This window comes from Camponotus floridanus, unplaced genomic scaffold, assembly GCF_003227725.1.
Source record: "Camponotus floridanus strain SB8 unplaced genomic scaffold, Cflo_v7.5 scaffold36, whole genome shotgun sequence".
Classification (NCBI taxonomy): domain Eukaryota; kingdom Metazoa; phylum Arthropoda; class Insecta; order Hymenoptera; family Formicidae; genus Camponotus; species Camponotus floridanus.
The window spans coordinates 17,224-39,563 of NW_020229503.1; the positions used below are offsets into that span (position 1 = coordinate 17,224).

At 30.4% G+C, this 22,340-nt stretch overlaps 5 protein-coding genes across 11 annotated transcripts; 3 read left to right on the top strand and 2 right to left on the bottom strand.

The window, feature by feature from the left end:
- The first annotated feature begins 676 nt into the window (after nucleotides 1-676).
- LOC105258377 (ejaculatory bulb-specific protein 3) lies at nucleotides 677-1,732 on the top strand. The gene is made up of 2 exons (XM_011269595.3): nucleotides 677-926; nucleotides 1,527-1,732. Exons 1-2 carry the CDS (start codon nucleotides 731-733, stop codon nucleotides 1,691-1,693), a joined length of 363 nt encoding a protein of 120 aa, XP_011267897.1. The 5' UTR covers nucleotides 677-730; the 3' UTR covers nucleotides 1,694-1,732.
- Nucleotides 1,733-2,363: 631 nt separating this feature from the next.
- LOC105258378 (metallophosphoesterase domain-containing protein 1) lies at nucleotides 2,364-4,478 on the top strand. 2 transcript variants are annotated; one of them, XM_011269596.3, is made up of 6 exons: nucleotides 2,364-2,431; nucleotides 2,512-2,716; nucleotides 2,907-3,051; nucleotides 3,221-3,497; nucleotides 3,859-4,085; nucleotides 4,175-4,478. In XM_011269596.3, exons 2-6 carry the CDS (start codon nucleotides 2,594-2,596, stop codon nucleotides 4,300-4,302), a joined length of 900 nt encoding a protein of 299 aa, XP_011267898.1. In that variant the 5' UTR covers nucleotides 2,364-2,431; nucleotides 2,512-2,593; the 3' UTR covers nucleotides 4,303-4,478. The 2 variants fall into 2 exon arrangements, with proteins under 2 accessions (XP_011267898.1, XP_011267899.1); XM_011269597.3 differs by having other exon boundaries at nucleotides 2,512-2,642.
- Nucleotides 4,479-5,491: 1,013 nt separating this feature from the next.
- Nucleotides 5,492-14,505, bottom strand: LOC105258381 (ribose-phosphate pyrophosphokinase 1). Of its 4 annotated transcripts, none has more exons than XM_011269602.2 (7): nucleotides 14,342-14,505; nucleotides 11,574-11,781; nucleotides 10,734-10,917; nucleotides 7,735-7,758; nucleotides 6,221-6,444; nucleotides 5,810-6,143; nucleotides 5,492-5,683 (listed from the first exon to the last, which is right to left on the bottom strand). In XM_011269602.2, exons 1-7 carry the CDS (start codon nucleotides 14,397-14,399, stop codon nucleotides 5,591-5,593), a joined length of 1,125 nt encoding a protein of 374 aa, XP_011267904.1. In that variant the 5' UTR covers nucleotides 14,400-14,505; the 3' UTR covers nucleotides 5,492-5,590. The 4 variants fall into 4 exon arrangements, with proteins under 4 accessions (XP_011267904.1, XP_011267902.1, XP_011267903.1 ...); XM_011269600.2 differs by lacking the exon at nucleotides 7,735-7,758 and adding an exon at nucleotides 9,296-9,358; XM_011269601.3 differs by lacking the exons at nucleotides 7,735-7,758; nucleotides 14,342-14,505 and adding exons at nucleotides 9,296-9,358; nucleotides 12,023-12,261.
- LOC105258379 (ubiquitin-conjugating enzyme E2-22 kDa) lies at nucleotides 13,425-16,730 on the top strand. 3 transcript variants are annotated; one of them, XM_020029746.2, is made up of 5 exons: nucleotides 13,425-13,532; nucleotides 15,259-15,411; nucleotides 15,761-15,843; nucleotides 16,033-16,196; nucleotides 16,273-16,730. In XM_020029746.2, exons 1-5 carry the CDS (start codon nucleotides 13,503-13,505, stop codon nucleotides 16,410-16,412), a joined length of 570 nt encoding a protein of 189 aa, XP_019885305.2. In that variant the 5' UTR covers nucleotides 13,425-13,502; the 3' UTR covers nucleotides 16,413-16,730. The 3 variants fall into 3 exon arrangements, with proteins under 3 accessions (XP_019885305.2, XP_011267900.1, XP_011267901.1); XM_011269598.3 differs by lacking the exon at nucleotides 13,425-13,532 and adding an exon at nucleotides 13,717-13,872 and having other exon boundaries at nucleotides 16,273-16,649; XM_011269599.3 differs by lacking the exon at nucleotides 13,425-13,532 and adding an exon at nucleotides 13,880-14,556.
- Nucleotides 16,731-19,012: 2,282 nt separating this feature from the next.
- On the bottom strand, nucleotides 19,013-21,360 carry LOC105258382 (E3 ubiquitin-protein ligase RFWD3). Its single transcript, XM_011269605.3, has 3 exons — nucleotides 21,080-21,360; nucleotides 20,732-20,866; nucleotides 19,013-20,640 (listed from the first exon to the last, which is right to left on the bottom strand). Exons 1-3 carry the CDS (start codon nucleotides 21,087-21,089, stop codon nucleotides 19,157-19,159), a joined length of 1,629 nt encoding a protein of 542 aa, XP_011267907.1. The 5' UTR covers nucleotides 21,090-21,360; the 3' UTR covers nucleotides 19,013-19,156.
- Nucleotides 21,361-22,340: the final 980 nt, after the last annotated feature.

The following is a 22,340-nucleotide window of genomic DNA, read 5'->3' on the forward strand; positions in this document are numbered from 1 at the left end:
AAATTCATTTATTCGTACATTTTTCAAGAAGAAAATATTCTTTATAAATGTTTGTTCTTCACAGAAGAGTTTGTGACAAAACTTGAAAATGATCGAAATTATATAAAATTACACAAAGAATAAGATTATTTATTTATTATTTATTTGTTTAAGAAATGGAGAAGTTGAGAAAGAATTCTTATAAAACGCTTCGCTTCTTGATACTTTCTCTCTTTATATTTAAAAAAATTCATTTTTTCATATAATATTTATTTATTTATTTATTTATTTCGTCTTATTTATTTATCTCGTCTTATTTACTTATTTCGTCTTATTTATTTATCTCGTCTTCTTATTGTTTTTTTTTGCTTCTGTTCTCTAAATAAGATGCAAATGTGGGAAATAAATAGTAATTTATTTCACAATTTTAGAAAACGAAATAAAAAAGATAAATATATTTTTAGAATACGACGTAATATCATTAAGTAACATGCATAATTAATACTGTAATTAAAAGACGTATTTTTTAAATCTTTGGCAATACATTTTTTTTATCTTGTCTTCTTTTATTTCATTCTTAATTAGAAATGTCATCGTTAAACTCAGGTTTGTCAGGTATACACAAGTACAATTGAGTGTGACCATTATACAAAACAGGTTTTTGTACCAGCCAGTTCGTATAAATAAGATGTGTCTCCATTGAATCTTCAGTATTGTTATTACGAGAGCTGATACAAAAGTAGAGGAAATAATGGCTCGACCAAATTACATCGTAGCAATCATTGTCATTGCATTAACGTGTGTTCTCGCAGAGGAATTCTATTCTAGTCGATATGACGATATCGATGTCCACGCAATTTTCAATAGTACTAAATTGCGAAACCAATATTATAATTGTTTTATGGATGTTTCACCGTGCAAAACAGCTGATTCAAAATTTTTTAAAGGTATATCTGATATATAAGTATATGTAGAATATTTCGCTTTTATATTATTTCTTTATTGCGAATTTTTTAATATTGTAGAATAAATTTTTTTAATAAGTAATAACAGATAAAACAGTTATCCTTTTCAAATATTTAGCGATTAAAAATATAGAATTTTTACTGAATTAAATGTATAAAATGGTAATCAATAACATAACATTTCAGTTAATTTTAAATTAATTTTTACAGATTTTTAATTTTAAATTTGTGTGTGTATGTGATCTTCCACAATTCTGAAATTTAATTATAAATTTAATTTTACATTTCTACATATTATTCATAATAAAATATATTATTTTCTATGTAAATTTTTGAAGAGATGGCTCGTTTCTTAGAATAAGTACAACGGATAAAATTCTAATTAAAATTCTAATTAATTTTTAATCATTTTTCATCCAAATTTTTTTTACAACAAAACTATAAACGTTATCACGTTATTTTCTTAAATATCTTTCTGCATATTTTTATTTTGCGCAATAATTGTTATAAATTTTGTATAATTATTGTATAATAAAAGAGAGCAATTAAAAGCAATAAATATTTTTTTTATTTTGCTTTCAGAGATTTTTGGTGAAGCTGTACAATCTGGCTGTAAGAAATGTACTGAAAAGCAAAAACAAAATATGGAATTTGTACTCGATTGGTATTTAAATAATGACCCCGTTAAACTACAAAATTTCATTGCAAAGAGTATTGAGGATTTACGAAAGAAAAACAGTAAATCATAATTGCTGATGATAAATGCTTAACGGACACAAATAATAAATGTAAAATGGGCAAATAATCATGGAAAATTGCGTATATTACCTGTAAAATTATTGTAAATAATGTTTTATACTTAGAATTCTTTCTATTTAGAAAAGAGAAAAATTTCCTCATTAATATCCCACATAGCATCTATGTTCAAAAGACATTCACAGGACATCTTGAAGATGTCCAATCATCCAAAGATACTTTCTGAATACCTTTGAACGTCTTTTGGATATGCATGTTATATGGGATATTTCATTATAAATATGATATAATGTAGTATTGCATTGTTAAAATAAAATTTATAAAAGCAATTTTAAAATTTAATTTTATTTATTGTATATGTTATAATGTATTATACATTTCAATATGAATCGTGCAGCTTATTTGCAATTTTTTTATTTATAAGAACATATAAAAAAAGATTGCATTACGTTTCAATATAAACACTGTGACAACTTGTTTTGAAATAAAAGAGCAAGCAAAAATAGAACTTTCATTTTAATTCTGAAATATTATTTTATTAAAAAATAGAAAAAAGTAAAATAAAATTCTTAAATATTTTATTTATATAAAACAGAGTACACTCTAGTAAATTTTAATATATTTTACAATAACAATAATTGTAAGAGAAAAGTATTTTACATATATATGCGTCTAAAACATCTATATTGGCGCGTTCGAATCAAAAGTTCCTAATCTCAAAACGAGAAGCCGTAAGTATCCATAAAATGTCAAATGCATACGAATATTTCGTTCGTTTTTATTATGACAAAAACATATCTAATATTTTAAGAGAGAGGAGAACGCGCAAAGAGAGACGAATGAATCTCACGTGTAAATATATACGTGGTGGCTGTCACATTTAGTTGTTCAGCATGAAGATAGCTATTCATCCATTGACAGCTGATCCGACAGCAGCCTGGCGTGAGTTATCTCAGTATCAAAAAGTTGTTAAAATAACTGCTAAATTGCCGACGACCGAGGCACCGAGTGATAAAGTACGTCTAATCATTCTTATCGTTCTGATATTTTTACGCAGAAGGATATATATGTGTGTTAACCTCAAATCCCATTTTATATTTTTTATACGCAGGATTTTTAAATCTCTGGTCTTTACAATTGCTCACATAAATACCATCTATTCCAGCAACGTATATTTAATTTAAAACGATAAATTTTAATTTCCAGTTACGCGTAGTATGTATGAGCGATACACACTCACTCACACCGTTTATAAAATTTGATATACCTGCTGGAGACGTTTTCATCCACGCCGGAGATTTTACGAAATGCGGTAGTTTGCAAGAAGTTATAGAATTCAACAATTGGATAGGTACATTAATCAATTATATTATTATAACTCAATGATCAATAAATTGGAAAAATCTGTAATCGTAAGAATCAGTATTTTTATTCGTTAATAACATCTTGAATTTTTTCATCTAAATCATATAATAAATAATCATATAATAAATAATAATGATATATTATTTATAATTTAGGTAATTTACCACACAAACATAAAATAGTTATAGCTGGCAATCATGAACTTAGCTTTGATCCCACATTTACGCATCCCTTTTCTGTGCATACCAGTGGGGATCATCAGAAACATACTGGAACCAGCATACTTGACAATATACCCACCTTGGGTATGTCAAAAGATACTCTTGCTGAAGCTATTAAAACTACTAATGTTAAAGATTATTTGACAAACTGCACATATTTGGAAGATTCCGAGATTGTAGTACATGGAATCAAGATATATGGCACTCCATGGTAAATACTTTATCAAATTTGTTTTGCTAAAAAACTTGGTAGTGAATAAATGTGCGTAGACTTATTAACATATTAAGTAAGCACCTATGTAATTTGTAATTTAAAAGGTTAAGCTTTTGTCTATAAACACTTTTGTATTGTGTTTTTAGAATATTAGGCAAAAAAATATCATTCATATATTTAGAAATTTTCAATATATATCTTCAATATATATTTTTGTGACTGTACTGTGATATGTTGTAAGAGATGAATCGTCAGAATCATAAAACTATCTTGAACATATTATGAAAAGTATTTGTAAAAAATAGTTTTAAATATGAGAGACTTCTTATTTCTAAAGGATATTTCATTGAAATCTTAGGCAACCAGAATTTTGCAAGTGGGCATTTAACGTGCCACGTGGAGAAGCATGCCTGTCAAAGTGGGAACTGATTCCATCAGATACAGATATCCTTGTAACGCATACTCCTCCTGTAGGTCATGGAGATTTATGCTGTAGCGGAGTACGCGCTGGATGTGTAGAGTTATTGTCGACGGTGCAAAATCGTGTGAAACCCAAATACCATGTATTTGGTCATATACATGAAGGTATAATGAAATCTTAAATATAAAATCCAAATATATACATGTGATAATTATATTTACACGTTTTCTATCTATGTAATTTTATCTTACAGGATATGGCATATCGTCAGACGGCAAAATAATATATATCAATGCATCTACATGTGATATAAATTATCTACCAAGTAACTCACCAATAGTATTTGATATAACATTACCTCCCAGTGTTCAAAAATCATAAATTATTATTAAATTAGATGACACCGACATAAGAGAACACTCTGGACTTTTCTTACGAGCTTGAAAAAAATCTGCATATACCTACATACAATTATATATAGATACAATTACATAGAAAAGTTTCTCTTGCCTTAATTTAAACATGGAATATGTATAAAGTGATACAACATAAGTATTAATTTGTTTTTCTTTTTCATACAATTTGTAATAATTTAATATCTTAATATAATATTAAAAATTTTGTAATCTCTTTCTTTTAAATTATACATTACCTCCTCTTTTTCTTCTGGATACAAATTAAATTTTATAAATAAAAAATTAGTTTTCATTTTTTAAATTTGTAACAAATATATTTTAATATTTCTTATTTAAAAAAGCAAAATATTAATAAAAATATTTATTGAAAAAAATTTTATGGCATCTCAGAGATACATATGCTTCTTTAATAAATATTATTCTATACATTTGTTATATTTAATAGAGTAACAATAACATTTTTTCGTTAAATAAGAAGTTATCTTGAACAAAAAGTTACTATTCTACATCATTAATCATATTAAGCTAAATTATACTAGAGGTTATTTTCTAAATAAAAACAAAACCCACATTACAAACTTTCTTTTTATTGTAATATGGCTGATATATTAAATATTAAATTATAGTCGTATTGAAGAAAAACACGACCAATGCTACTTTCTTATTATCTATTCTTATGATAATCAAAATACAATAATGTCATTTTAACATAATTACGAAAATTTATTTACGTGATTTTAGCATCAATCTAAGAAAAATTGTTCAATGTAAAGATATTACAAATCTAAATTTTTTTAAATACTAGATATCAATCTTAATAATACCTGAATATTATATATGAATTACGTGAATGCGCATTGAGAACATTAAAAAAAAATCATAATTTACAAATATTTTAATCTCTAAAATTATTAGTAATTGTCATTTTAAGAGATCAACCCTTCTTTAACTTTTTCCAGCTGGATAAATGATAAGGATGCTGTAAGTTATATACAGCAAAAGCTGAAATTTTGATCACAACAAAATCCGAGCAAAACAAAGAATTATGTATTTTTTCTGCCTATAGAAATTTGAATGATACTTAAGTTACTAAATTGTAAAGAAAAAAATCAACTTTTATATATATAATATATATCTAAAATCTAATCTAAAAATTTATCAAGATTCACATCGAGTAAAATGTCAAATTTAGTTAGAAAAAATTCATGAAAAAATAGAACATAAATCTCAATTTGAAATAGGAAGATTTTCATCTAATACGGTACATTTGAAAACAGATATGATACAGATTCACCATTATGTGTCCGCCTTACAGCTTCAGCAAACATCATCGATACATCAATGCACTGAAAGATAAAATCAATTAGACATATTAAATCAAGCTATATTATAATTAAATTAATTTCTACAATTATTATCATTGTTATCGCATTAAGACAAGCATTTTATATGATTTCTCGAATGACGGTTACCTGAATCTTTGGGCAATCTTTCATATGACCATCTTGGGGAATAGTATTAGTCACTACCACAGCCTCGAAGCATGCATTATTAATCCTACTAATTGCCGGGCCACTAAATATACCATGCGTAAGTATTGCGTAAACTTTTGTGGCACCAGCTTCCAATAGCTTTTCCGCCGCATGACAGATAGTGCCGCAGGTATCGGCCATATCATCTACGAGGATCGCAACTCTGTCTTTGACGTCTCCGACCAATACCATACTGGCGACTTCATTCGCCTTTTTCCTTTCTTTATGTATAAGCGCAAACTCGACATTTAATCGATCCGCGATGGATGTGACTCTGTAAAATAAAAAATAATATCTTCGATTAGAATTTCTTCTCTTCCCTCCCTCCCCTCTTCCTCGATTATTACTTACCTCTTGGCGCCGCCCGCATCAGGGGAAACAATGATACTATTTCGCCATTCAACAATATTCTCCTTAATCCATTTGAGGACAGCTGGCTCGGCAAATAAATTATCTACCGGGATATCAAAGAATCCTTGTATTTGACTAGCGTGCAAGTCCATTGTGATAATGTGATCAGCACCCGCTACGGAAAGCATATTCGCCACTAGCTTCGCAGAGATTGGCGCGCGACTCTGTAAAACACATTTCGATAAGATAAGTTTTGAGAATTCTGGACGAGTCCTTCAAGTCCATTTGCAACTGGAAAAAGCCTGCAATTTAAAGAAATTGCTATTAAAATCTCATAAAAGCACGCCAAAAACATTATGAGAAATTGAAAAAAGTTACAAGTCCCGGTCTGTTTGCTATCTTTGAACAAAAATTTCACAGGATACAACATTAATTTATTTCGACTGCCTATGAGTGCTTTTTTTTAAAAGATACAAGATTTAATTTTTACTAAATAAAACTGAAAATAAATTGCCGAAAGAGTTCTCCTTTTTTTCAGAGGGGACAAAATATGAATACAATGGCCACGTAATAAAATATAATTTTTGTCTTACAAGATATACATTTATAGAAAATCAATTTTGACAGAGAAACAACGTTGCAAATGCACCCCAGTTAGACTCAAAATAACTATTGTAAGTAAAGCAAAATATCTAAAATTATGAACGCAAAACCACGAAACACAATGCATCTCGGTCCCTTACCCTCAGCAAAGGATGGTATGAAATGAACAAGAGGGCAAACATTTGTAATAGACATATTTAAATTACCACAATATAAAAATAGATTTTAATAAATAAATATATCAATATATCGCGAGTGCATATCTCTAACATTGTGTGCAAAATTATATAAGAGAGAATTTATAATTGTAATTTAAAGTATATCCATATTAGTACATTGTCTCAAGTAAAGAAATGCATTGTGCAAATGGAATATTTTTGACAAATCACTTGTGATAAATGAGTGTTATACATAAAGTTTACAAAAGACCATTAATAATCATTTCAAGGTATCTTTTCACAATTGCTATATTGAAAGGACAAGTTATTACGAAAAAAAAAAACACATTGACACATTCCTACACTATTTAAGCATTAATAAGGATGGGCGATACTTGATTAGTGCACTCGGACAATAACACCGATTTAAGCCTCAATAATTAGTACCCAATGAAACATACATGTACCCCATTATACTATACTAATTAAACAATGTACTGCGAGTGTACTGCTATTATATTAATATTTTGCCCTCTCATTCGGATATCAATATGCTTTGACCAAATGTTTCATTCATTCATTCATTCACGGGGATACCAATGTGCTGTATAGCAACGATATTATATAAGTTTGGTTAGTCCTACAAAGAAAATTTTTGTCTTAATCTCAAAAAATCAATATTACAAATCGAATAATTCATCGAGTTATCATTACAAACGCCGCACTCGACAATCTCGTTGCTATTATACTCACTGTAGACAGGTCGGGCAGAATATCCTGAAAATACCCAACTATTCAGAATCTTAAAAATATATATACAAGTTTTCTTTTCTAATAAACATTATAGTCAATGATGTTTCTTATCTTTTTACTTTGTAGAATAATTTAAAAATATAATAAATGTGACACAGCGCGCTGATAACTGTCTAACAACTGTTCCAAAATTATAGAACTTTTTTTTTAAGGTTTTCCTTATATATATTAATCTCATGCAATATCCAATTAATATTTGAGAGATGCCCATTTTTGTTGTAATAATTAATATATAAAAATATCATGCAATTAAATATATTAATTTAAATAAATTTTTAAATAAAATTAATAAATTAAATTTATATATATATATATATAAGAAATTTCATTTGTGATATATTTAATATGTACATTGTACATTAATGTATACATTGGCCAGATAAGACATATCAGAGATTGATAAAATATATATAGGTTTCATTGTTGTTGACACAATAACCAAAATGTGCATCCAAGACCCCCCTCAGAGAAATCTAGCACGAGTTTTGCAATCCATCCGTTATCCAAACGGGTTATCTAACGTCTGATAACCTTATATTATTATTGAACAACATGCTTGAAATGTATGTATTTGCAGTGCTCAGATCTAAAACATTTCCTATTTCTTGTTACAAACATCTTATCATGATTGTGGTAATGATTGTGGTAATAAATTGCTAAAAATTATACTTCTATGCTTAATATATAATGTTACAATTATCTACATTTTTATCAGTATTTCAAAGTGATATGTACATATTAAAAGCAATAAATATTTGTTTCAAAACAAAATTTTGATGACGCAAATGTGATTTAACATGATTTATAGAAACTTGTGTAACTCATGCTTGATTTGTACAATTTTTAGATAGTTATATAAATGATATAATTCATTTATAATAATAATTTTGATGTAACTTTTATATAATATTGAATACAATATTGAAATATTATTATAAATCTCACATATTATAATTAACATATAATTGTTATTATTTAATTCTGTATATGTATATAATCAAATTATATTCATTTCATAATTTCAAAAAAATGATATCTTTTATACACTTTATGTATCTAATTAATTTTTTCAGTTGTATATCATTTATATAAAAGCTATCTATTCATATAACATGAAATCATTTGACACTTTATAAATCGTAAATCGAGACAACTAATATAATATATCTATGATATATCTATTTCCACAAAAGATTAATGTCTCTATTAATTATAATTTTGCCTATCAGAAAAGCAAAAATATATCCCTGAAGAATATAAAAAAAGAAATTATGACAATCAACAAATGATGTCCAGAATGAAAGTCCAGTAATATATATGTGTATCTCTCTCCTATCTGGTGCAGCCCAATGATGTAAAGCCGGCAGAATATAAGCATATTTTATATATGACAATGAAATCAAGTTTTGCATTCCAAAAATGATCACTCCACTGGTCTGTTAAAAGCTATGAGAGAGAGATAAAAAAATATAACAGATAAAAAGGGACCACCGCAAGTTACCCTGAATTTCCACTCGTTCGACTTCATGATAATTTGATTTTTAGAGTCTCCAGCATCATTGCCCTGTGAAGATACATTAAAGAAATATAGCTTCTTCTTCAAGACAACGTTTCCTCCTCATTATTTTTGCCGCGTTATCTTTACTAACAAAGCATAGATTTTAAGATAATATTAAATAGAACAAACTGAAAACATATTTTACAAAAGACATAGATTTTTGTGTATTTATATATAATATTATAAATACATTGTTGCGCCTGTATTATATACATTAGAAAAATTGCAGCATCTTTTTAAATAAGAAATATAAAATAAAAGAATGGAAATTTTATGTGTATATTAAATATATATATATATATATATATATATATATATATATCAATTACCTATATATTCATAAAACACACTCAAATTTTGTTAAAAAAAATTATTGCACAATTTTATGTTTTATTTTTAACAACAATGTCTAATCTTTAGATACTGTGCAAGTGTGGAAATTAATGGAATTAATATCTATTTATTCATGTGTAGAGACTATGATTGCAGATATTATTTGTTGAATTAATATATATTACTAATGATTTTTATTGCAAGAATCATTGTAGCTAAATATTTAGATATATAGATGCATTTACATATTGATAAATTATATAAAATATATTATTATTTTACAAAGATATTTGCAATAGAAGTATCATTTTTAAAAGCATTTTGAGAATAAAATTTTCCACACGATCACAAATACAGATATATAATACACATATCGCATGTACATTTGCTAATTATTATTTCATATATTATAATTTTAAATGGCTCATTATATATTGTCGGCATAATCTAAATGTAAAAAATATAAGTATATACATTAAAGAACCAAATGATAATTTATGAAAAAAATATATAATACTTTAATATATTAATCTAAAAATTATTAATTTATTGATATGTCTATTTATATCTGAGATACAAAGAGAGAGTACAAGACAAAAGTAATTGAAACAAATAAATTAAAATTGACTCGTTTTTCCTCTCTCTTTCTCTAGAAAAATCTATGAAAGAATATTTAGACTGGTATAAGAAATTGTCAAGGACTGATATGTGATTAAATATGACTGAAATAGGACTGATATTGTGATTAAAGTGCATTATTCATAATAATTATAAAAAATTTACTTTTATTTGGCTTTTTACTCGAGTCTTCTTCAGTTAAAACTTTGTCACAAATGTATTTTAAACACTATCATATCAACATCAGTGCTCAATGATAGTTTCTAGTAGCCTAAATACCCTTATTTAAAAATAACTGACCTATGTAAATCTACATAATAAAAAATTAGAATCACTTAATTAATTTGTACATACTATATCTATTTTCCTAAACTACTTGAAGCGTAAATCTAATTAGACAAATAATCATCATTCTACCCCCTTCTCCTACCTTGTCTTTTTTATCCTGCCTTGCATAAGGAAAACAAGGAATGACTGCAGTCACCCGGGATGCGGAGGCAATTTTGCAGGCGTTGATCATAATCAGGAGCTCCATTAGATTATCGTTCACCTCGCCGCTTCCACTTTGTACGATATACACATCCTCGCCACGGACAGATTCTCCTATCTCCACACTAGGTGCGATTAAATCACGTGTTACTCTCTCCAATATACGATATAAAGCATATTACATAAGCAAGGTGTAAATTTAAAATTTCCAGGAGTCAGAGAAAGCGAGATAAAAATAACGTTATTATCGCGTCTATCGAGATTATCTCCGACAAATGAGGGAAAAAAAAATTCGTATTAATATTTCAATAATTAATGCGTACTACTGGGCGCTCGCGGAGAGCGATTACGAAACTTTTCTCATTCAACATTTCTACGACACAGCGTATTTCGATCTCGCGTATCGTTCACGAGACACCGTCTTTACAGGCGCATCAGCATTTTTACAGCCTGGATGGACGATTACAACATCGCGACGAGCGCACGTGCTTTCGTCTCCGTATCGAGATATTACGGCGCGAATCGATACTTGCGGGCATCGAGTTAAAGGCGAACCGGAATTTTTGCGGAGCGCGTGTTCTCGCCCGCCGACGAGGGTAATCGGCGGGATGTGTGAAAGTGAGAACGCGGGGCCGCGAAACGCGACGAGGCTCGCACGAGGGGCCCGATCGTGCGGAAAATACGCGATTCGCGCGCGATGACATGTCGCGGTTACGTCGCCAGGGCCTCGTGCAATTGGCTGGTATACTCAACGCGGTTGGCGGCGGGAGCGAGCCATTACCATGTCTCGAGGTTGCTGAATTTCTTGGTGACAACCTTGCCGATGTCGATGCCGAGCCGATCCACGATCCGCTGGGCGAGATCCGGATGCGAGGTCCCGCTGAAGACCTTGATGTTCGGCATTCTGCTCTGCAGGCCACGCACGCGTGAATTCTCCAAGTTTGCGCGTAACAAACTCTTGGCACGCACTGCCTGCGACACGGGCATCACTGAAACAGAAAGCACCGGGACGCTCGGCCAATCGCTGCTCGCCGCTCGGTACCGGACGTGACGTCGCGCGGGCTATGCTCCGCCTCCGCGCGCTCGCCCGTCCCGACCCCCGCGCGCCTCACTCGCCCCGCTCCCCGCGCGCGCTCGCCCTCCCCGCGGGGGGGGTGCCTTCGCGTTCCTCAGAACGCTGACGAGAATTTTCGTTATCTCTCCGATAAAGCGCGATAAAAACGGACTTACGTATGTCGCGCGGATGGGCACCGTCGATCATGGACATGTACTTCCGGTTCGAGCGCGCGCGCCTCGCTCCGTCACTCGCGAAGGGCTCGTCGTCAATGATCGATAAAGCGACGCGAGTCGCTTTTGCGTCTTTCGCGCGCTCTCTGTCTCTCTCTCTATCGCTTTTTCGCTCGTCGGATTCTCTTTTCTTTTTTATTTACGCGCGCGTTTCCGCCCCCCGACTCTGGTGACACTTCGGTCGCGCACGTGTTTCCGCTCCTCCCTCCCTCCCCCCCGTCGGGTATCCTACTCGACGATAGCGTACTCGAACTTCGCGTACTTTGCTTATTTATTTTTTTCCCTTTTTAACCCTATTCGAAATATTTGACGCGCGAGGAATTGGGGTCATTATCTCCTCACTCGTTTAGTTTGTGGAACGTACGAGGATTCCGTATTCTAAACGTCGTAGTCTTACATTATCGCGTATCAATCTTGATAAGTCGAGACGACGGACTATCGTCGAGAAAACTTACCCCATTCCCTTCCCTAGGGTTACCTCTAGATACGCGACCGTATCTCTAGATGGGTATTTATCGATTGGCGCGTTCGCATGAGGCCGTCAAGGTGTTATCGCATATATACAGGATGTTCCAGACTTAATGAATCAGCTGTTAATGATAGATTCTTGAGATCATTTGGAGGCGAAAATTCTAAAACCAAAATGTTGAGGAAGACTTCATAAAAATGTCGAAACTACTGACTATTGTCGAGGAAAACACAATCGCGCTCACTATAAAATCCTATTTTTTATTCTATATTCATCCCTTTATCGATATCGATATTATCGCGCTGTACGCGGGCCCCTTGATACGCTACAGGAGAACGTAACGCTTTGATTGGTAATCTTTAATCTTTTATAGCGCCGAAACTACATCTTCCTTAACATTTTGGTATTAAGATTTTCGTTTCCAAATGGCCTCAGGAATCTACCATTAGCGGCTGATTCGTCAAGTCCGGGACACCCTGTGTATCGGCGAAAATTCGGCGCCGTCGCGACGTGAGCCCAGACAAAATTCAAAAGGAGCGGGCGCGAGAACGAGTGACAGTCGACTTTTGCTACGATTATCAAATGGCGCCGGCGACACTGATCGCAACGATGGTAAATTGCATGTGTATGTAACGCAGCGTGAGTCTCTCTCTATCGATATCGATATTATCGCGCTGTACGCGGGTTCCTTGATACGCTATAGGAGAACGTAACGCTTTGATTGGTAATCTTTAATCTTTTATAGTGCCGAAACTACATCTTCCTCAACATTTTGGTATTAAGATTTTCGTTTCCAAATGGCCTCAGGAATCTACCATTAGCGGCTGACTCGTCAAGTCCGGGACACCCTGTGTATCGGCGAAAATTTGGCGCCGTCGCGACGTGAGCCCAGACAAAATTCAAAAGGAGCGGGCGCGAGAACGAGTGACAGTCGACTTTTGCTACGATTATCAAATGGCGCCGGCGGCGCTGATCGCAACGATGGTAAATTGCATGTGTATGTAACGCGGCGTGAGTCTCTCGATACGGGATACTAGGAACGGGTTAGGAACGGACCTCGGGCGAAGGCTGTTGACGGGGGTGACGGGCAAAATTCACTCGCGGGCCATCAGGTTACGAGCACCGCGCCGCGATAAATAAAATTAAGCCTTGCATGCCGCGACGCTGAGCTCCTCGAGGGACGCGGGATCCACGAGAGAGCGTTTGTTCATTCGCGAGCGACAATGACATCGTGCTAACTGTCCCTAGCGATTCCGAAGCCATGGCGAACATCGCGGCGCAGCGAATCAAACGGGAATTCAAAGAGGTTATAAAGAGCGAGGAGGTGAGTGAGTGAAAAATCGCGGGTTGAGGAAGAGGGAGCGACCCAGGGTTCTCGTTAAACGGCGGCGAAAAGCCCGTATCACGGTTATGCAATCTCCCCAACCGGGAAAGATGCGATGAAAATGTCATCCGCGTCCATTGGTTCGAGTACCAGTCCGGGTAGACAAATCGCCGATCATCTGTTGTGCCCCGTCTTATCAACTGTCATCTATATTTGTTATTTCTTTCGAGAAAAGATGATTGGAGGGAGAAAGAGAGCGACGCGAGCCGGACATAGGTTGTCTGTTGCGTGCAAAATACCTCGTTGTGTTCCTGTTACTTTGTTGGAATCAATTAAGTTTCTACTTCTATTTCTTAGATTGTTTCGTGTCAACAAAGCGCCAATAATTATACTCGTCGTGACATGTATCAATGTTTAGGACGCGATAATCTTGTCAACAAACTAATTAAACTAATGAGTATGCACTCACCATGATGTCTAAAGTCTCGGCTGCATTGGGGTCCTTTGCACCTTTTCAAATTGCTCATTCTGTATTCACATGAAAGTTTGTTGCGATAAAATGATCCACATGTGATGTATCCACATGTCTCTTCAGCAAGTTGAATTATGTCAAGACATCAGCAATGCCATGATTTTGTGAAATATCAGTAATTGAGATTTCCCTTATCATGCTAAATGTCAAAGGTTATGATCACATGTTTATTTTGAAAATAATGACGTAGAATCAAACACAAACTTTACGTAGGAGCATAGTTTGGCAATATGTTTATGAAGCTCTCATAAGTTTTCCTCCATGTTGCAATGATATGTAACTATTTTTTATATTTATCTGACTGGAAAACAGATGATTGAGAAACAAGTGTCATATATGTGTATATTGAAACTGTCCAAAACATTCCATTGCTTCGATTGTTTTTATATTCATAAAGATATCATTTCCATTTTTATTAATTTTTATAGCAACATATATTAATTATCTAGAAACCTTAAATTAGTTATAAATTTTTGGAATTGCTGTTTACGCAATATAATTAATCTTGTAATGTATTTTTATGTTTCAAATATATGTATGTAAAACAGAATCTTAATCATTTCTTTTATATTCAACAGTTTTATAGTTCATAATAATATAATAATTATTTTGTTTATTACATTTTTGTTGCTATCTAATATATTTATATTTATTCTTTAGTAAAAAAAGCAGCCTATATAAATTCAATTTATTCCCATAATATAATATATATTTTAAACTATTTTTGATCATGTTAACAAACATGCAAATGTGATAAAACATTTTAATATTCCAAATTACTATATATATATAAAACTAATATTTTTCTAGCAACTTGATTTTCTAATACTTTATTTATTTGATGTTTGTAATAGATAGCAAAATGTGCGATTAAAGTTGAATTGGTCAACGATAGTCTTACTGAATTAAAGGGTGAAATTGCCGGCCCACCAGATACGCCATATGAAGGAGGTAATTTTGTGCTCGAAATTAAAGTTCCCGAGACATATCCATTCAATCCTCCCAAAGTAAGTTAATATTTTTGAAGGATCTGTAAATAATATTTGTACAGTAAACATTCGTTATTTTTATCTTATAAGTAAAAGAAATTAAATAATTATAACACAAAAATCGTGAAATTATATCTATTATTGAATTATTTATTATGATATCAAGCCATAGTTATTATTTTGATTCCATATAAAAATCACTAGTGTGAATTTATATATCATTATCGTCTCTAAATTTTAATTTCTATTTTATTCTATTATAATCAATTATTATAATAAAATAGTAACATTATTTTTTTTTTGAAAGTGTTAATGTAATTTAAAAAATATTTTACATTACATAAATAATAAAATTCTTATTTTGTAGGTACGTTTCATAACAAAAATATGGCATCCTAATATATCTTCTGTCACTGGTGCTATTTGTTTGGATATTTTAAAAGATCAATGGCATGTATTTTCATCAAATTAAATTTAAAAAAATATAAATCAATTATTTTTGCTCTGTCTTATCAGTTCTTATGTTGAATAAAAATATTATATTTCTTAGTATAATATTTTTTTGTATATTTTATATAATATTAAGACTACATTACAATTATATAATAGACTAACTTTATTTTTACTTTCATATTTAAGGGCTGCTGCAATGACTCTGCGCACGGTATTATTGTCGCTACAAGCATTGTTATCTGCAGCAGAGCCTGATGATCCTCAGGATGCAGTAGTCGCTAAACAATATAAGGAACATCCCGAAATGTTTCGTCAAACTGCCACACATTGGACATTTGTATATGCAGGTGGTACGTGATATATTTCTGCATATACATTTATATATATATAGTATTAGAATTTAAATATAAGTTATATCCATTTCAGGACCAGCAAAAATGCCTGATTTAGATGACAAGATAAGAAGATTAACAGATATGGGAATTGAAGAACATAATGCGAGAGTTGCTCTATCTTCATATAATTGGGACTTGGAACGTGCTACTGAGCACTGCCTCTTCAGTTAGTGATAACTACATAGCTAATATGTTACATCCAAGCACCACTCATTTTGTCATTAAGAAATTCTTGTAATAACCATGTTCGGATATTGATATTATTAGTGATTTGACAATTGGTATTTTGCACCTACAGTGACAATATCTGATAAAAAAATCACCAGGAAAGCATTCAATATCCACCAATAGTCATTTATTTAATTTATAATATAGGCATGAGACATAATTAATAAAAAAATCATAATATGAATCAGTTAAATAAATTTCAAGTATTTTTTAATAATACATTGTTTTACATTTTGCTAAAATTCCACATTATTGCTTAACAAAATAAAATCTGTTAAATATAACATGTGAGATACCAAATTTAAAATAATATATTTTTAATTCCTTGTATATATATATAAGAATAGTATGCCACAAATTTATATAAATGCATATTATTTCTTTTACATATTTTATTAACTTTTTCTTTTTTCAGCTTTCAATGTTCTGCATTATCTTACTGATCTTGATATCTTGTATCTATAAATTTTGAGCTTATTAGTGTATTGAGCGTATTAAGGATATTGAATTGTCAGTCAAATTTACATATGTATTCTCATGGTACTGGATATATTTCAAATGTATAATTAGATATTTCAATTGCAATTTTTGTAATTATTTTATTTTTGTAATTTATGTTTACTGTCAATAATGCAAATTTTGCTGATAAACTGCATGCTTGTCTGCATTATCCATTTATAGTCTTAATGCAGATAATATATTACAACAAACATAATGTATTATTTTTCTTTTTTGTTTTTAATATAGAATTCATATTAATTGCAATTTTTGCGATATTATTAAATCCTTTTTTTATGTGCAGAAAACTTCTTTTATTTAAGGTTTAAAAAAATAAGATTTAAGAAAAAGCTATAATTTGAGCAAAAACCTATTGTATATTATTGAGATTAGTACATGACTTGTAAAAATATTCACTTAATCACTTTGTTAATATCTTACATTTGTACATTTCTGGTGTTGGCTTACATGAGATGGTGGAAATTATATCACAGATATTTACGTGTTTGCGGGTATATATACCTATCATTCTTTTTATATTCGTATCATGCAGTGTACATTCCAGATTCAGGCATAAGTGGCATTTATTTATCAATCTTTAAATTTTATATTACAAAGCTCAAAAAAGAATAAGATTCAGAAAGATTGAGATAAATTAGCATGTTGCTTCTGATCTTTATATTCAATAAAAAAAAATAGATGATTTAATTTGATAACTTGTGTATGTGTAAAAAATTACAAAGCAAGAGATACAGCATAGCTAGAAGATAAAGATGAAAATTTAATTAGCTCATTATTTGTATAATAATGTATATGATGCAGAAGTGCATAGTTTTTTGTACAATCAAATGTTAAATCATGTGTGTTATATTAGGAAGGGATAGACATTTAATTATATCTCTGCTATATAATTTGTTGTATTAATTTTCATATAGACTGTTAGAAATTATAGATATCAGTCGATTGTATAAAGACTGTTTTGCTCTTTATCTTTTAAATTTCAGCTTATAGAATATGATTCTACATATGAGTTTATGGATGAAATCCGTTTTCATCTTTTATAATGTTTTAATCGCTGTAATGTTCAATATGATGAAAAAATAAATAGTTCTTTTTTTTCATTGTTCTAACTTTGTAACTAGTCTCTTTATACATATAGAGGAACTTCTTTTTATCATGTATATATAAAATTTCCTAAAAAAATATTAGGATGAGTTTTTTTATATTATTCTCATTTCAATATATAGTCATTTCTCTCCTTTTTTGTTAATAGAAAATAAAATGTGTAGTTTTTCATTCTTCTATTATCATTTAGTACTAAATTTTATAAAATGTATCACATAATAGTACAAGAAGTTGAATATGGATTTCTCTCAAAATTTTTGTATAATAGTCTATATATGTATAAAATGGTAGATAAAAATGTTTCTGTATAAAGTTACTACTGCATAATTTTTAATTCTCGAATTAAAAATATTTTTCCTGCTAAAAACATTGTTAAATTTAATTTCAAACGTGCATATACAGATATGACCTATTATTGTACAAAAACGGAATAAACTAATAGAATATAATGAATTTAATCTTATTAGGAAGAACATGCAAAATGCGAAAATTTTTTGTGAAAAATTTCTTAAAATATAAGAATGACATAATTAAGACGCTCTTTCTTTCTCTCTCTCTCTCTCTCTCTCTCTCTCATTTTTGCAACATTTAATTTTTAAGTCCTAATATATATACAATTTATGTATAATTGTCTCATACATAAATATTTATAAAAAATAATTACAATTTATAAGAAAAATTTTATAAATTTTAAACAAAGAAGCATAATATTCTTAAATTATAATGATATATAAATCTAAATAATTTTTAAGTTAATCCGAAAATTGTGAGAATTATAAGTATCTTTCTACAAGTATATATTTTATAAAATTCCAATTAAATCAAAGAATTCCAAATATAATGTGATGCATTGTGTGTAAAATAATAAAAATTATAGTTATAAATAAATTTTAGGTATATATTTGTCTTCTCAATAAATTAAAGAGTTTTGTGTATTATTACAGTTTAAAAAAAAGTATATTTTTAACAATTCAATCTGCTTTAATATCAAAGAGACAATTATGTCTCACGCAAAGTATCACACGCAATAATTGGCGAGACAAACCATATAGTATATTTGTACTTTATGTTAGTTGTCCATAATTATATAATCTAAGTCTTTTTGCAGAAAGTGTTGCTAAAAATAAATAATTGTTAGCTTCAAACGAACATAGATCCATAACAGCATCTGATACGGGAAGATTATGCAATTGTTTGCCATTTGCTGTACTCCATAATGATATATTACTACTTGATTCTATATGTGCTGCAACTAATGTGTCGTTTTCTGCATATAAGTAACATGGTCGAGATAAAAGTTGTTGAGAATTGCCGGCTTGGAATGTATGTACAGTATTACACATAATTACTTCTTCGTTAGATAAATTTTTTCCAATAGTACACACTACATGTCTTGCGTGTGGTTGCCTAGCATTAGGACGAGACGATATCAAACAATGATGATTTCTCTTGTCATAACGTACTGAAACAAAAGGACCCTCTAAAAAGATCTGCTTGGGTAAATATATGCTGTCTTTAATCTCATATGCATAACACGTATGAAAACGGCACGCTATAAATCCACCCCTACTGATACCGCTATCAGGATTCGGTGGTACTGTTGCCATTGATACAACTGGCGACCTGTCACCATGACCATCTAGGACATTAACAGCACCAGAAGTTTGTCTGATATCAAATTGAGTGATGGATCCATTTTGTGCACCAGTTAGGAAAATATGTGGGTTGTCACCTGACCAACAACAACTCCAAAGTTGATGATCTGTTTGATATGTGTGCACTGTCATATTATTCTGGATATCCATTAGTTTTGCACATTTATCAAAACCGACACTGAGAAGGAGCATTTGTTGCGAAGAATGAAAAGTTACATCTCTTATAGCCTGAGTGTGTAAGAAAATAAATTGCCGTGAATGGAAATATTCACAATCAATTTTCCTTATGCCATATCCATTGAACAGCATGTTTGTTGATTTCTGAGAAACAGCCAAAATATTGTGCCATCGATTAAAATCTAATACACGACATCCACCCTCTTTGCAGATCTCTATAGATCGTTCCAGGTGAAATTTTTTAATCGAGAGATCCAAAATATGATAATCTTGATTCTCATGAACATCCATCTCTAATTGTTGATTTTCCAGTTCGGAAATACGTTTCTTCATACAAGCCATTTGCTGGTCAAATACTTTCATACGGATATCATACTGTGATAATTCCATTTGTATACGGTTCTTTTCAGCTGTTACATGAAGTAATTCATTCTTTAGTTTATCATATTCTGCAGTATCTATTGCTGTTAGTTTCTTTGCATATAACATTCTAATTTGTTTTACTGAAGCCTTCTTGTTGCATTGTGGACAACGACGATTTGTACTGTTACAAGAATGTTGTAGCCATCTCAGAATACAACTGTGTCCAAACAAATGTCCGCAGCGTAAACAACACAAGCGGTGTTCCCCTGAGCTTGTCCATTGCTCCATGCAAATTGGACATGCTTGATCAGAGTCTACATCCGAGACATCCAAATTTGGATCTACTGTATTTGCTGTGAATTTAATCATATTTAAATGAAAATACAGATATGTATAACTATATCTAACAAATATTAACTTTATAACATGATTATTCAAACATACTTGATTTCAAACTGTTAGTTGGATCATCATTTTTATCGTCATCTTGCATGTTATTTTCTTCATTATAAGAAATGCGTTCATCTTCATGTTCATCCTCTGCAGTTTGTTGCTCTTCTATTTGCATTGAATTTTCGTCTATAATATTATCATAATTGATGGATGATTAATGAAATTTAATGGAATTTGATTTTAAATAGAAAATATTAAAAATAGAAAGATAGAAAAAGATATCATTTGTCTTTAAATTATATAATTATTAGTTATAATTATTACTTACGTGTACAGAATAATTATTAATGTACATACATACTTTCATTTATACATATTAATGTTATTTATTTCACTTACTGTTTTCCATAACCTTTATCTTGTAATCGAGATTGATGACATAAACATTGGCATAAAAAAGTGAGCCGGTTGTAAGATATTTAGAAAGATAAGAATGGAGAAATCAAATTAATTAATTATAATCAATTTTTTCTTTAAGATTTTGTTCCTTAATTTTTATTCAAGTGGTCAGAATGCATTGGATATACTCCACTTTTTAACCAATAGTGCGTCACATGTGAATGAAAGGTTGTGTTCCGATATTTACTGCCAGTACTGAAAATCTATAGTTTACGTTACATATATTATAGATTTTCAGAACTGACAGTTTATATCAGAACGTAGCCTTTAGCACATCTTTTTTAAGAAATAGAATATATTTAAAAAGGAAAAAAAAGAATAATTTTAAAGAAATAGAATATAATAAATATTTAAAAAGGAAAAAAAGATTGAAAATTGATTGACATAAACAATAATGTTAAATAAGAAAATAATAAGAATATAAATTATTGTATGAAAAGATGGAATTACATTTAAAATGGTTCGAAAATTTCTCTTTAAAATTCTCTATCTTTCACTATCTTTTTCTATTTTTTCTTTTTCTATTCTCCTTACTATTTTTCAAAAGACAGATTTTTTTATCGATTTATTAGTGATATAATATTATTTAATGATATAATATTGATATAAATTTATTAATTGCTACAGAAAGAGAGAGAGATATATATCATCAGGTATATCTCGAATCTCGAGGAATAAAATAAAAATAATTGACGTACGCATTGTGCGTGTTCAACGAAAAGAATTTCGAAATATTTTGAAGTGAGTAAAATATATGATGACATTACTTACATGATATTTAATTTCTTTTTATATTTAATATATTTTACAATCCCTTTCTTTCTGGTAAAGTCACGCAAAAATACTTTCCAAGTATATTCAAATTATCTCTCTTGGACAATTTGACAGTATAATATAACTTTATCACACACGAAGTACCGAAGAATTTATAGGCTTCTCGCACTATACATACATTATATTTTGTGAGATCAATCAAAGAACGGTTTTAATTTGAAGGTAAAAATATGAAGGTAAAATTAACGTTTTTGAATAAAATATTTGTGTTTTTTTACATGAAAATATGTGATTAATCTTAAAAATCTGTATATGTGATGTCTTATGTCAGAATACATCAAACTTCTTATGACATATCTTGCAACATGTTTACAATATATTCTAATTACTCTAAAGAATATAAAATAAATTTTCTTAGTGTTATTAT

Excerpts from the sequence above, each read along its gene's own strand:
- LOC105258379 (XM_011269598.3), top strand. The coding sequence starts at position 13,810 with ATGGCGAACATCGCGGCGCAGCGAATCAAACGGGAATTCAAAGAGGTT. Across the intron at positions 15,844-16,032 it reads GATATTTTAAAAGATCAATG|GGCTGCTGCAATGACTCTGC; the intron begins GCATGTATTTTC and ends TTCATATTTAAG. Across the intron at positions 16,197-16,272 it reads GACATTTGTATATGCAGGTG|GACCAGCAAAAATGCCTGAT; the intron begins GTACGTGATATA and ends TATCCATTTCAG.
- LOC105258378 (XM_011269596.3), top strand. The coding sequence starts at position 2,594 with ATGAAGATAGCTATTCATCCATTGACAGCTGATCCGACAGCAGCCTGG. Across the intron at positions 3,052-3,220 it reads AGAATTCAACAATTGGATAG|GTAATTTACCACACAAACAT; the intron begins GTACATTAATCA and ends TTTATAATTTAG. Across the intron at positions 4,086-4,174 it reads ATTTGGTCATATACATGAAG|GATATGGCATATCGTCAGAC; the intron begins GTATAATGAAAT and ends TTTATCTTACAG.
- LOC105258382 (XM_011269605.3), bottom strand. Across the intron at positions 20,641-20,731 it reads AACTAACAGTTTGAAATCAA|CAAATACAGTAGATCCAAAT; the intron begins GTATGTTTGAAT and ends TTAAATTCACAG.
- LOC105258377 (XM_011269595.3), top strand. The coding sequence starts at position 731 with ATGGCTCGACCAAATTACATCGTAGCAATCATTGTCATTGCATTAACG. Across the intron at positions 927-1,526 it reads TGATTCAAAATTTTTTAAAG|AGATTTTTGGTGAAGCTGTA; the intron begins GTATATCTGATA and ends TTTTGCTTTCAG.
- LOC105258381 (XM_011269600.2), bottom strand. The coding sequence starts at position 14,399 with ATGAGCAATTTGAAAAGGTGCAAAGGACCCCAATGCAGCCGAGACTTT. Across the intron at positions 10,918-11,573 it reads TTCAGCAACCTCGAGACATG|TGTGGAGATAGGAGAATCTG; the intron begins GTAATGGCTCGC and ends AATCGCACCTAG. Across the intron at positions 5,684-5,809 it reads AAGATTGCCCAAAGATTCAG|TGCATTGATGTATCGATGAT; the intron begins GTAACCGTCATT and ends TTTATCTTTCAG.